The sequence below is a fragment of the Chlamydomonas reinhardtii genome, chromosome 2 (genome assembly GCF_000002595.2).
Source record: "Chlamydomonas reinhardtii strain CC-503 cw92 mt+ chromosome 2, whole genome shotgun sequence".
NCBI lineage: Eukaryota > Viridiplantae > Chlorophyta > Chlorophyceae > Chlamydomonadales > Chlamydomonadaceae > Chlamydomonas > Chlamydomonas reinhardtii.
The window spans coordinates 3,926,444-3,939,120 of NC_057005.1; the positions used below are offsets into that span (position 1 = coordinate 3,926,444).

General features: G+C 62.7%; 5 protein-coding genes across 6 annotated transcripts in view; 2 read left to right on the plus strand and 3 right to left on the minus strand.

Moving 5' to 3' along the window:
- CHLRE_02g096400v5 (uncharacterized protein) overlaps positions 1-574 on the plus strand; it is a 6,664-nt gene extending 6,090 nt beyond the window's left edge. Inside the window, exon 11 of the mRNA XM_043059637.1 lies at positions 1-574. This exon is cut by the window's left edge and continues 331 nt beyond it. The gene's annotated coding sequence lies outside the window, so the exon portion shown is untranslated.
- Positions 575-598: 24 nt separating this feature from the next.
- Positions 599-1,760, minus strand: CHLRE_02g096450v5 (uncharacterized protein). The gene has a single exon (XM_043059638.1). The coding sequence runs from the start codon at positions 1,729-1,731 to the stop codon at positions 1,111-1,113; it is 621 nt and encodes a 206-aa protein (XP_042927272.1). The 5' UTR covers positions 1,732-1,760; the 3' UTR covers positions 599-1,110.
- Positions 1,761-1,814: 54 nt separating this feature from the next.
- On the minus strand, positions 1,815-3,560 carry CHLRE_02g096455v5 (uncharacterized protein). The gene is made up of 4 exons (XM_043059639.1): positions 3,122-3,560; positions 2,932-2,997; positions 2,018-2,773; positions 1,815-1,921 (listed from the first exon to the last, which is right to left on the minus strand). Exons 2-4 carry the CDS (start codon positions 2,956-2,958, stop codon positions 1,832-1,834), a joined length of 873 nt encoding a protein of 290 aa, XP_042927273.1. The 5' UTR covers positions 2,959-2,997; positions 3,122-3,560; the 3' UTR covers positions 1,815-1,831.
- A 120-nt stretch (positions 3,561-3,680) lies between these two features.
- On the plus strand, positions 3,681-7,402 carry CHLRE_02g096500v5 (uncharacterized protein). 2 transcript variants are annotated; one of them, XM_043059641.1, is made up of 9 exons: positions 3,681-3,919; positions 3,986-4,303; positions 4,398-4,593; positions 4,757-4,959; positions 5,090-5,112; positions 5,249-5,448; positions 5,655-5,945; positions 6,112-6,220; positions 6,380-7,402. In XM_043059641.1, the coding sequence occupies exons 3-9, from the start codon at positions 4,440-4,442 to the stop codon at positions 6,600-6,602; spliced, it is 1,203 nt and encodes a 400-aa protein (XP_042927274.1). In that variant the 5' UTR covers positions 3,681-3,919; positions 3,986-4,303; positions 4,398-4,439; the 3' UTR covers positions 6,603-7,402. The 2 variants fall into 2 exon arrangements, with proteins under 2 accessions (XP_042927274.1, XP_042927275.1); XM_043059640.1 differs by lacking the exon at positions 5,090-5,112 and having other exon boundaries at positions 4,757-4,996.
- A 1,664-nt stretch (positions 7,403-9,066) lies between these two features.
- Positions 9,067-12,677, minus strand: part of CHLRE_02g096551v5 (uncharacterized protein) — an 18,296-nt gene continuing 14,685 nt past the window's right edge. Inside the window, exons 17-21 of the mRNA XM_043059642.1 lie at positions 12,281-12,345; positions 11,938-12,039; positions 11,297-11,349; positions 10,737-10,885; positions 9,067-10,184 (exon numbers count right to left, since the gene is read on the minus strand). Coding sequence (XP_042927276.1) covers positions 9,441-10,184; positions 10,737-10,885; positions 11,297-11,349; positions 11,938-12,039; positions 12,281-12,345 — 1,113 coding nt within the window. The 3' untranslated portion in view covers positions 9,067-9,440. The remainder of the gene's footprint in view (positions 10,185-10,736; positions 10,886-11,296; positions 11,350-11,937; positions 12,040-12,280; positions 12,346-12,677) is intronic.

Genomic DNA, 12,677 nt, shown 5'->3' on the forward strand with positions numbered 1-12,677 from the left:
GTACTGGTGGTGGTGCTTTGTGCTGTGGGTGCTCGCCGCCGCCGCCGCGTCAGATGCAGGTGCAGGTGCAGGGGCGGTGGCGCCGTGGTGGGCGCAGCAAGAGCAGCGGAATGAGGCAGGAGTGCAAGGGCGGGTGGAGTGGGAGCATGGGCTGGCTGCTGCTGACTGCTGACGCGTTGTGACGCTTGCAGGTGCTGAAAAAATAGTATAATGGGGGTTCTAGGACAGCTCCGACTAACCCCCAACTAACTCATGTACGGCACCCCAACCCCCCTCAGCCGTACAGGAGGTAGCGTGGTAGTCGGCAGCTGCGCGAGTGTGAGCAGGTAGTTGTACGGCGGCCCGGCTCGGAAGCTACCTGACTGTAGTGACGCACACAGGCAGTTGGTGCTAGTCGGCAGGCGCACGAGTGGGAGCTGACAGTTGAGCACGCACACGTGTGGGAAGCTGCGTCTGAGCACGGTGGAGCACGGCGGAGGCTGGTGGTTGGCGCGGCACGCGAGTGGGAGTGCATAGTCGTGCGCGCGCCGTCTGGGAAGCTGCGTGTGAGAGCTGCGTGTAAACTCAGAGAGACGCATGGGGCTCACCCGGTTTCCATAAGGTTGCGATATTACAAAGAAGGGACAATCCGACCAAGCAAGGGTGCCCAGCACCCAGGTCAAGAGGGACCATCTCCGGCCCGAAAGGAAACCACCCTCCCCCCAGTTGGCTACCGACCTACCTTCCACAACCGTGCAACAGGTCTCCGCGTAAAGCGTGTCTCGGCAACTGCACAGCGAGTCGAAGCTAAGCCAAAGCCCGCCAGAGCCCCACCAACGTACAGCAAACCGCACTAGCGCACGAGGCGCAATCAAACCGGCGAGGCGTCAACGCAGGTACACCGGGCACGTAGTCCGGCGACGCCCACGTCGACGCCCCACACCCACAGCGCACACACCAGAGGCACATAATTATGGTTGCCTCTGGGCGCACACGGTTTCACACGGTTGACAGTTGGGCTGCAGCGCGAGCGGGACTCGCTGGTGTGCATGACAGTCGCTGGTGTGCACGCGCGGGCGGGGCACAGGGGAACTCGGCGGCGGCATTTCCGTTACAATTGCAAGCAGTGTGCTACTGCGACATGCTCATGGGCTCAGCGTTGCTGCCAGCGCCGCCAGCGGGCGGCTCAGACCCCACGCGCGGCTCAACGCCCTGCTTGCCCCCCTCACCCGAACCGCTAGCACCAAGCCCCAGCCCCGCGTCGATGCGCGACACAACCTGCCGCACGCGCCCCTGCGCCGCCGCCAGGCCCGTCGCGACCGCCGCCGCCGCCAGGCCCTGCGGTGGAGTGGGAGCCGCCGCCGCCGCGCGCGGCGGCGGCATGGAGGGCTGCTGCTGCTGCTGCTGCTGCTGCTGCTGCTGCTGAGGGCGTTGGTGCTGCTGCAGTGCCTGCACTAGAGGGGCGGGCAGCGCCAGCGCGGGCGGCGGCGGCAGCTCCACATGCTCATCGCCGTCTCCCAGACCCTCCTCATCACCGCCGTCCGCCGGCGACGGCAGCGGCGGCAGCAGCCCCAGGTCGCCCAGGGGGTCGCTGAGCGACAGCAGCGGCTGGCTGGAGAGGTACACGGGCGGCAGCTGCATTTGGGCGGTGACACGGCGCCGCTTCTCCGCGCTCTCCTCCAGGTCCGCACGCGCGCGCTTGGCCGCCTCACTCGTGCGCGCCTCCTCCAGCGCGGTCGCCTTCTTGCGCATGACATCCGCAACGAGCGCCTCCATTTCCTGCTTCTTCTTGGAGGCCTGCTCGAGTTAATAGTCCTTTTGGGACTTCTGCAGACCAGGCACGGCGATGTCATTATAGTTCTGCAGCGTCTCCGCGTCCGGCTCCGCGCCGCGAGCAGGTTGCTAGGGTAACCACTGCTTGCCATCGGGGCTGCCATGGCTCCTGTTTGCGTGTGCGTGTGTGTTTTGGAGGAGTGTGAGAAAATTTTCCTCAATCTGCCTTCTTGCTGACGAGCGCGCGGGAAACACCCTCACTCACCTTGTTGTAGTAGCTGCGGTGTGCCTTTGACTTGGTCAGGTCCATCAGAGCCTTGTCGTTCACCTCACTTCCCATGGCAAAGGCCAGCTCATGCAAGCGGCGGCGGGTGTCCTTTGCGCTTGCGCTGGTCGCAGGCTGGTCCAGCTCCTTGGTCAACTCTGAGAACCGCCGGCTGTACTTGGCTAGTGCGCGGCTGGTGCCGGTGCCGCTGCTGCGCACCGCCACGGCCTGCTTTACTCCAGGGCTGTTCACCGAAGGGTCACTGCCACCACTGTCTTCCGTCGAGGTGGATGAGGCGGTGGGGGTCTTGGCGCGCGGCTGCGCGCGCGCGGTGGGCTCTGGCTTGATTGTGGGCAGCGGGGCAATCGTGGACCCAACAGTGCCTTGTGTGGACTGCTGGACCGCAGTAGTGGCAGTAGCAGCCGCGGCATGGCGGCGCACAGCCTGGGTCATGTTGTTGCTGCCGCGGCTGCTAATTGCCGAGGTTGAGTCATCGATCGTGATGGATGTGCGGTGGCGGCTGGGCTCATGCTTGATGGTGGGTCCGCCGCTTGAAGAGCCGCTGCTGCCATCCATGCTGGCCTCCGGACCCTGCACAACCAGTGAAGGTGGCATAAACACCACTGCTGGGGGGGCCGGCGGCAGCGCGAGCATAGTGGCTGGTGGCGTCATGACGGGCTGCTGCGGCGGTGGGGCCAAGAGCATGGGTGGCATCTTGGGCATGGGCACGGCGCTGGCGCTGGCCGCGTCTTGCATCTGCACGCTGGGCGCGCGGCGAGGGGCAGGCGGGCCGCCGCCAGAGGAGCCGCCGCTGCTGCTACTGCCACCGCCCGCGCCGTAGGCAGTGCTGGTGAAGTCGCTATCACTTGGGTAGGAGGGAGGCTTGAACACGGCAGTGCCACCTGGCCCCACGCCTGGTCGATGTGGTCATGCAGGCCCATGTTCTCGGACTTGAGTGCGCGCACCTCACTCTGCAGCCCCTGCAGCAGCGCATCCGTAGCGGACACCAATTGTGTGGGTATCAACCAGCCCGCCCCGCAGTATGAGCTGGACGTGGGCGGCACGGTATATGCAGACAGGTACGCTAATGTGGCGTATGCGGACCTGGTGGGGCGGCCAACCAGGCTTAGCTCGTTTTCGAACGACCTGGCCTCCTTCCCGCGAGCGCTGGCCGTGGGTTACTGCAACCTTCAGTTGGCAGGTTGGCGGGCGCCCCACGGCGCTCAGCGCCTTCTCAAATGACCTGAAGCTGAGCGCGTTTTCGAACGACCTGAAACTGAGCTCGTTTTCAAAAACGCCCGCCCGTTATGGACCGTCAGCACGCCGTCTATGAAAGGGAGACACATGGAAAGGGATGGTTTCGTGCGAAGTGGACGGAGGCGCGGAATGGGCTGACCGGTCACATTGACCAGGTTGCGCCATGCCAGCTTGGCTGTGCGAAGGCCAAGTTCACATGAGTGCGGGGGATTTTGGCTCGGGCGCGTTAATGTGTCTATTTATGAACTGAGTATGAGCTGACAGGCGCAGACGAGGAAGTCTGGATCCATATACACAAGGTCTGCGGGGTAAGGGTGCCAGAGCGAGCTGGCCGCGGATGGAGGTGTGTGCGGGGTAGCGGAGTCTGACCGCAATCTTAAGCCCATTCCTCCATAGAACAGTCGGGACACTCTGTTATCTGCGCCGCATAGGCCGATTATAGTCAACAAGTAAATATGGCAAGCATTCGCCAGCGCCTTCTTGTCAAGGGAGAGGACGCTACCTCCGTTCAACCAATTATTGATACCCTTCAACGCTTTGGTTTTAACGTGGATGATGAGCCTGGCGATGCCTTCTTTGGGCTAGATCCTGCTGAGCCGAGCCTGAACGTTCGGCAACAAACGGTGCTAAAGATTGCTATCGGAGGTGCGCTTAATGGCGTCCTTGGGTTGAAAGGTTTGAAGGGCCTCATCTCTTTCTGTCAATCTGCAGGGCGGACTCCAAGCCTGGCGCTGGGCGCGAGCGTGGGAGGTGGCGGTGAGTGCAACTATTTGGCTTTGCGCATCCTGCGGCACCTGCTGCTACCGCGCTGCACATGCAGCAGCGGACGACACGACGGCAACACGCCTTCGCGCGTGTCTCCCCCCGTTCGCGGCGGGCACTCTGTGGAGGGGCGCTCAGGCGCTCAGGGAGTGCTTGGCGGAGCGCATTACCCCGGGCTTGCCCTTGCCGGCCTCGGTTGCGCGGCGGCTGTTCCAGCAGAATGCGGAGCTGCGGGGGCCGTTGGTATCAACGGACGACTCACAGGAGGTAGGAGGAATGGTTGACGCTGGCTGCGCATGTCTGCTCGCACGAGCGCGGATGGACGGCCGTGAGCTGCATGTGTGTTTCCGTTCACACACAGGCTGCGTCTGCCGACGCGCTTGCAGCGCACGTGCGGCATGTGATGGTGGACTTCGAGCCCCTTGTCGGGTCGGAGATGTACACGGGGCACACGACCCGTGCAGTGCTGGAGGATACGCTGCGGCTCGTCATGAGGTATCTGCCTGGGCCGCCCATCCTCATGGACCGGAACAGGGTTGGCACAAGCGGAGCGACGAGTGAGTGCCTGTCAGGGTATGCGCACTATTTGTAGGTCACGAAATGTATTCCTGCGCACTCTTGTCGCGCCCGCGCCCCTGCACCCGCGCCCCTGCTGCGCCAACCGCTCATACACCCACGTTGCCCTCGATGCCTGCCTCGGGCCTTCTCTGCTTCGTACAGCCGGGAACCTGCGGCCCGACTTCCTGGCCTGGGTCAACAGCGTTCTGCTGCTGAAAGGAGAGGAAAAGGCGGCGGCGTCCGAGCTGCAGCACGCTGTCCAGGAGCTCACAACCAAGGTTTCGGATGCATGGGCAGCGGGCCTACTGCCGCACACGCCGCTGCCCAGCATGCTGGCCTACGCCGCCGCAGGCGCCGTGCTCCAGGTGCGCCTGCAATCTGTATTTTGCAGCCTGATGTCTGGCGCCATCTGTACACCCGTCAGGCACTGGTTGTGTAACCGTGTAACCGATGCTAACCTGCCCCGTCCTGTGTGCTGTGCCTCTCCCGTTGTAGTTTTTCTGCATCGAGCATGTCGGGTACGTGTTCGCCTGAAGTCTTTGCTGGGCCGATGGCGAGTAACCATACCAACCGGTATGCCGTGCCGAACCTGGTGTTGCGGGCCAGTAATCAATGCGCCCAGATGCCACGTACTGGCCTTGTTCTCTTTAACAGGTCTGGTGGGGTGCAGGCGACGCCAATCAGCGGCATAATGGACCTCGCCACGGCGCCGGCCCGGCTGCAGGCGTTGACTGCCTCGTTCAACATCTGGCGGCTGCTGGCCGGGTACGCGTCGCAGGGGCCGACCGCTCCCATCGGCATGGGGCAAGTCGTGTCTTCGCCGGACGGCCTGCGCACCTACTGCCTGCTGCCGGGTAAGTGCGCGAAGGCCGCTGCGTTCATACAGATCGGCTCATACTTTGCTCCCAGCCAGTTGCATTCCTGCATTCGTTGCCTCTCCTGATTGCTTTCGGTTTCTGTGCTTGCTGGTAAGATTTCTATTCCGCCGGACGCCCTGCTTGAGACTTGCGCCCTTTACCGTCCACATAAATTGCACGCACGCATTGCCCCGCCGCTCCAGGCTTCTTCCGCAAGTCCATTCGGCAGTTCTCGCTGCACGCGCGCTACACAAGCTTTAAGCTGTTGCAAGAGCTCTATGGCAAGATGTCGGAGCGGAAGCACAGGCTGAGCATCATCCAGGCGTGCAACGTGAACGGGGTTGCCGGCCCGCGGCTGCAGCAGCATGACGACACCTACGTCGTGCACCTGGCCCCGGTGGGTCAGCCCTGCATGGGCCCGCCAGCCACAGAGTCCGACCTCGCGTGCGCCGTGCTGGGCGTGCTGCGCGGCCTGGCGGCGCTGCACAGCGAAGGTGCGATCGTGATGAGTCAACAGCAGCTTTGGTTTGGTTTCAAAAAGCGCTGGTGCCGCTGTCCTGATCACGTGCAACTCGCAACGACGGCTGCCTGGGCGGCGGCCCGGCTTTAGCGGGTTTCAGTCCCTACTTGTCACCCTGGTCCCTTGCACGGCGCGTGCAGGCTATGTGCACCGCGATGTGCGCTGGCCCAACGTCATTTTCCTGCCCGCTGAGAAGCGCTGGCTCCTGATTGACCTGGAGCACGCAGGCCAGGAGGGGTGTGACTGCAGGTGAGCACATGTGTTGGCAGCTTACGAGTTATAGTGCCTGTTGAGTCCCACCACTTGCTGGTCGTGGCTTGCGGCGCGTTTTGCCAAGCTGCGTATAAGAACAGCATGCAGACGCATAACAAAGCCTCGTCCGCGCATTTCAATTGTTATTACTCGCAGCAAGGAGCCGTTTCCCCTGCCGTTCTGGAGTGAGCGCACGCTGGACGATGGCAAGTACACGGCGCAGTCGGACATGCGGATGGTGGCGGAGCAGCTGATGAGCCACTTGTCGTTTCCGCTGGAGGACTCGGGCCAGGAGCTGCGCCGGCGGCTGCTGGGCAACAGGTTTTCAGCTGCGCAGGCATTGAGGCACCACTGGCTGGCCCGCGCCAGCGGCCGCTAGCGGTGGCGGCTGGGCAGGCGTCGTGTGACGGCACAGGCCGGGCTTGCATGGCGCGGGATGGGCCGGTGGGTGCCAGGTGATTGTTTACCTGTATGCGACAAACTCCGTGTAAGGCAATGATGTGCTGAGGTGGCTGCCTTCTCAGCTGAATTTCTCACGCGTGAATGACGACAAGTATTTCTAGGGATGGGGCCGGTGTATGGGATAAAGCAACCGGCACGGTGGAGAAAGGTCAAGGAAGAAAGTTTGCTGCCGCGCATTCCTCACGCTCCGGGCGCCCGGCCAGGCGATAGCACCACACAAACACACCGCAACGCCACACTCGCGATGCAGAGCCGCAGATTCGGTGCTATTGATGATGTTATGGTGTTGTTTGATTTGGGGCTGTGGGGTGCTGGACGGGGCGGTGCGGCGGTTGGCTGCAGCGCAAGAGCAGAGGCCTCGGGGCGGGCGAGGGGGGTTAGCGGGCGGGCCGGATCACGGACTGTCTGACAGCAGCAGCGGCGGAAGTGCCGGCCATGCCAGGATTGTCAACGTTCAGGACAATGTGCAGCTGCCGATTGCACTGTCTGACAGCAGCAGCGGCGCAAGTAGCGGGTATGGCCCAGCCAATGAGACGACGGAACCAGACGCTGGAAGATGCTGCAAGGAAACGACGCCAGAGTTGGGTGCTTGCAAGCCGTAGCGCACGCCGCTCCGCTCCCTCGGTCAGAGGCATGAGCTGTTCCGCACCCCCCGAGGCGGTGTGAAACCACACGCGCTGCTCTCCCGCCCAGCCTCTTTGCTCAATGTTACTGCCTGACACACACTCCACACCCCCTCGGAATCTGACCAGCAATTCAGGGGGGGGGGGTAGGAACGGACTTTTTTGACCCCATTGACTCCCGGACCCCCCGACCGACCGACCGACCGACCCCCCCTGCCGTACGACCCCCCAAAACCCCCTCAGAACCCCTTAGTTTTTTGTCAGGTTGGTGCCAATCGACTGCTCTCGGTGAGCTCTATCGCTATGTAAAATGATCCGCCTTGGGAACACACTTTGGCCGACCGACATGTGGACATGTAGACATGTCCAACCGTCTGCCGACAAGTATCCTGATAGACTGGCCTGCTATGCAACGGCTTATTCCGATGTTACTTGATAGTGCGAAATGTGCTGACACTTTCACCATGCAAAACCCGGCCGGCACCGGCTTGTCCCTGACCAGTTCCCCAGGCATCTCCCGAGATGCCGACATGCCGCTCCCCAAACTGCCCCAAACTATGCACGTGTGCTGAGCCTGGGGTATACCTACGCACGCATCGTGGAGCTGCACCCATTGCGCCGCGTGTTGCAGGACAGCAGCGCTAGGAACAAAACTTGGCACGAACCTGTGCAAAACTTCGTGGGGCCAGACCGACCGACCGACCGACAACTTTGAGGGGCCATAACTTTGCATCCAGAAACCCATTTTCAATTTTGAAAGCGGATTCGTGATTTTCTCGTTAAGCTCTATCCATTTGAGGCATGGGGTCTGTTTCGGAAGATTCTACCCCCCCCCCCCTGAGCAATTCTCACGGTCCGCAACTAGCTCGGAATGTGCCATATTTGGCCCACTTTTGGCCCAGACCGCTACAGGGCTTCCTAGGCGCCCGCACTTGACAAAACATTGATATAAACACTATATATGATTATTGCACGGGTTGGGGGTCAAAAGGGCGCGCTGGGCGAGTGGATTCTGGGGGCCGGGTTTTGGGGGGAAAACTGAGGGGCGACCCCAACTTGGCCCACCGGGCCGCGAGACGTTTTGGTCATCCCTGCCGGCGATTTGTCGATTTCGATACCCTATAGATGTCATATGAGGATTGTTGCAACCGTCCGGGCAGGATTGGGAGTGTTCTGGGTGCACATCGCTCCTTAAATGCTCAACATGTTGTTTCGTTTGTCGTCTGCAGGCGCATTCTGGCGTGCACTAATCACCAAAGGATAAACATCAACAGACGCGCAAACCAGTTAGCCTGCAGTCCGTCTGCTCCACACGCCATATCTCGCATAGGCGGTGTTTTGTTCCTAGATTTCATGCCGTCGAGTTATCTGCACACTAAGATGTAAGCTAGATAGCTTCGAGCCGAATTGGCGGGGTCCGAGCAAGCGCGACATTTGACATTTTGACTTCGGTTCTCACTAACATTCATGTCCAGAAACTGTTCAGAGACCTTTATGTATGTCACATGATGCCATTTCGATGCTATAGGGGCCTTTACTCATGCAGTCCCCAGGCACTCGCCGGAGCGGCATCCGCCGCACCGAGCCCAGCAGGGCCAGCCCTTGTTTGCCCATTCAAGCTCGCAAAGCTATCACTTACACGTAAAGGATAATTTATATGCAGAGAACCGGGTTGTCAGGCACGCTTTCGAGAACCAGGGCGTGGGCTCTGGCGAGTGGGCCAAATAATTGGGCGGGCGCGCAGGGTCGTTTTCGGGGACTGGTCGGGAATCGCCCTCTTACTGGCCTCCCAGTCCTTGGATAATCATAATCTAATATAAGCAAAATTAAATCAGGCAGGCTCTGAATCCGTGCGGGCCAGCCGCACGGGCAAGTGGGCCAAATTGGGGTAGGCTGGCAATTAGGCACATTCCGAGCTAAGTGACAGTGCAAAGTTCACCCATTCACCACCCACCCACTCACCCACCCACCTGCCTGAACCCTGTCCCATCACACACCCACCTACCCACACACCAACCCGCCGTCAAAAACACGGTCCACCGTCCAGCACCCATCACACACTTGCTCTCGTCCTCTTGCGACCACGACCACACACACACGCCCCTGCCTCCCCCCTCCCTCCTCCCGCCGCGTCACCCGTCCCCCCTCCCCCCGCGCGCCAGCCTCGCCGCCTCCAGCGCCGCATGCCGCGCCGCCTCCGCTGCAGTGCCGCCAAAGCTGCTCGCCTCCGTCCCGCTCCGAGCGAGCGGTGGCACGCGGCCTGGCCCCCCCACCGCCTGCCCCCCCGGCGCCCCCCACGCATCCCCCGGCATCGGCGGCGACAGCACACCAGCCGCCGGCGGCGCTGCGCTGAACTGGACCTGGCGGTTCGACGCCGGCGGTGATGCTGCCGCCGCCGAGCCATCGCCGCCGCCACCAGCGGCGGCGGCCGCTCGCGCCGCCGCCGCCGCCAGTGCGGGCTTGGGCAGCCCCGGCGGCCGAGGCGAATGCACGGCCGCCGGCGCCGCCGCCGCCGGCTGCTGTTGCCCCTGCTGCTGCTGCCCCTGCCCCTGCTGGTGCTGGTGCTGCTGCTGGTGTTGCGCCGCCATGAGCGCCTCCGCCGCCTGGGCAAACGCCGCCGCGCCCTGTCCCGCCGGCAGCGGGCCCCCACCTCCTCCTCCTCCACCCCCGCCTCCTCCCCCACCCTCCTGCCCGCCGCCGCCGCCGCCTCCTCCTCCTCCTCCCCGCGTCACGCCCATAATGTCCACGGCCGTAGCCCAGCGGTTGTTGGCGCCCCCCAGCGGGTCGGGCTCCTGGCTGGGCGGAACCACGGGCCGAGGCGGCGGCGGCGGCGCGGCACCTGGCGGCGGACCCAGGGAAGACACCACCGCCACTGCCTGCGTGCGGGGGTGCGGGAGGGCGCGAGGGGGAGCGGCGGAGAATGCAGAGCTGTCAGGGGGAGAATGAAGAAATGTCAGGGGGAGGATGCAGAGATGTCAGGGGTGGCGAGGTGAGCCGAGTGGAGGAGGGCTCCGGTTGCAACCTCGGCTGCCTCCCACACACCCGCACGCGCGCCTGCATGCCCAGCCCCCGTTGTGTGTGCACGCCCCCCCCGTTGGTGAATGTAAACAACCCCTCCACCATACCATTCTTGCACCCTCCCTCCCGAAAACACACAGACACAGAAACACGCCCCCCCCACACACACACCCCTGCCCGCCCTGCCCTGCCCTTCAACGACCTGCTTCGCCCCCCCCCTATTTAAAGGTTCAGATGCAGCAAGTTAAATCGGGACGCCGCGGCCCTGGCGCTTGACCAGTGGGCGCTGTCAGTCATCAGTACGCGCACCCCTACGCCTACTGTCTACTTTGCTACACATCTCTGTACCAATCTTTGCAACCCCCCCATATATACACACACACACACACACACACACGCCCCCCCCCCACCTGCTTGACCCCGGCGTCGTCGTCCAGCTCGTACACGTGTACGGCAAGCGAGCCGGCCGGCGTGACGGCCACGAATGATCGGCCTGCGGCGGGGCATTCCAGCTGCGGCGACACCGTGTACAGCGACAGAGCCACAAAGTGCCGCACCTCTGTGTAGGAGGCGGGGGGGTGGGTGGGGGCGTGTGGGGCGTGTGGGGTGGGTGGGGCGTATGTGTGTGTGTTTTCTGTGTGTATGCATGCGTGTGCGTGTGTGTGCGTGTGCGTGTGCGTGTGTGTGCGTGTGCGTGTGTGTGTGGGATGTAGCCGTTCACGGGGAAACGGAGTGATTCAATCGAGGTGTGTGTGTACTGCCGGAGGGACAGCCTGCGGGTGCAGCTGGGTGACTGGAACGGAAGTTGCGTCCCCCCTGTCTGGTCCCCATGGAACCACCAAAGCCCCTCTGTGGGGTCCTGATGTGTTGGGTTTCTCTATGGGAATCGTGGAAGCAACCCTCCCGCAACCCCCCCCCCCACACACACACGCACATACACACACGCACACACACACGCACGCACACTCACGCGGCGGCACTCCCGGCAGCTGCACCGCCCGCACCAGCGCGCCACTGGCCAAGCTGAGTGGGGGAGTGTGGAGGGCAGTGGTGAGTGTGGAGGGAAATGTGGAGGGCAATGGTGAGTGTGGAGGGCAGTGTGGAGTGTGGAGGGAAGTGTGAAGTGTGGAGGGCAGTGGTGAGTGTGGAGGGAAGTGTGAAGTGTGGAGGGCAGTGTGAAGTGTGAGGGGCAGGGAAGGCAACAGCAGCGGCGTCGTTCAAAGGAGTTGGGGACACTAGACTACTAGAGCCACGCCAGCGGCGGCACGCAGCTGCCACAGGGATGCCTTGTGACGGCTGCCGCATGCATCTCTCCGCATGAAATCGCTTGCCAGCACACATACACACATGCATTCCCCATCATCGCCCCCTGCGTTCCCCAAATGCAGCGCTACCCCCCCGCCCTTGTCAGCTTGCCTTGTACTGCGTCCTCCACTGTGCGTCCTACGTGTCTCCGGTTTCTTACTGGGGATGGTGGAGAGACATCCCAAACCCGCAACCCCTAAAACCTTGCAACCCCCTCCCCCCCCATCTCCCTCCTTCCCTCCCCCGTTTTCGTTGGTTTTGGTTTAGTTTGGGCTGGTATTTACAACCCCCCCCTCCCTGTCTCACCTGTAGAAGCCCAGCAGTCCGCAGCCCAGCCCCACCACCAGGTACTCCGAGCCCAGGCCAGGCACACGCGGGCTCACGGCGAAGGCGGGCGGCGAGGCACCCCTGTGCGTGGGCGTGTGTGTGTGTGGGGGGAGGGGGGGAGGGTTGTGTGTGTGTGTGTGTGTGTGTGTGTGTGTGTGTGTGTGTGTGTGTGTGGGGGGGGTTGCGTGTGTGTGTGTGGGGGGGGGGGGGTTGCGTGTGTGTGTCCGTGTGTGTGTCCGTGTGTGTGTGGTAGTAAAGCTTGTGTGTGGTAGAAAAAACGAAACGATGCCTCCTCCTATGCCCCATCCCCCCCTGCTCCCACCTGGAGTGGTCGTAGATCTCAACACGCGGCGTGGCGGGCTTAAAGCCAGCCTCCACATTCAGGACCTGTGTGTGTGTGTGTGTGTGTGTGTGTGTGTGTGTGTGTGTGTGTGTGTGTGTGTGTGCGTGTGTGTGTGTGTGCGGGGGGACGGGCGGGGGCGGGGGACGGGGAAGGGGGGCGGGGGATTACAGTCATGATTATTTCAGAAGTGGGGAGGGGCCGTGGAACGGGGGAGAGGGGCATGGCGCATGGGTAGTGGGGATTAACGTTGAACCAATTCCGTAAGGAAACAGTCGCGCGGCAAGGAGAACTGCAGCTGCATTTGTGGTGGGAACGGTGGTGGGGGCATTGGGTTTGGGCAACCAGCGGCAGTGCGGCGTGTGGCAGCCAGGAGGAC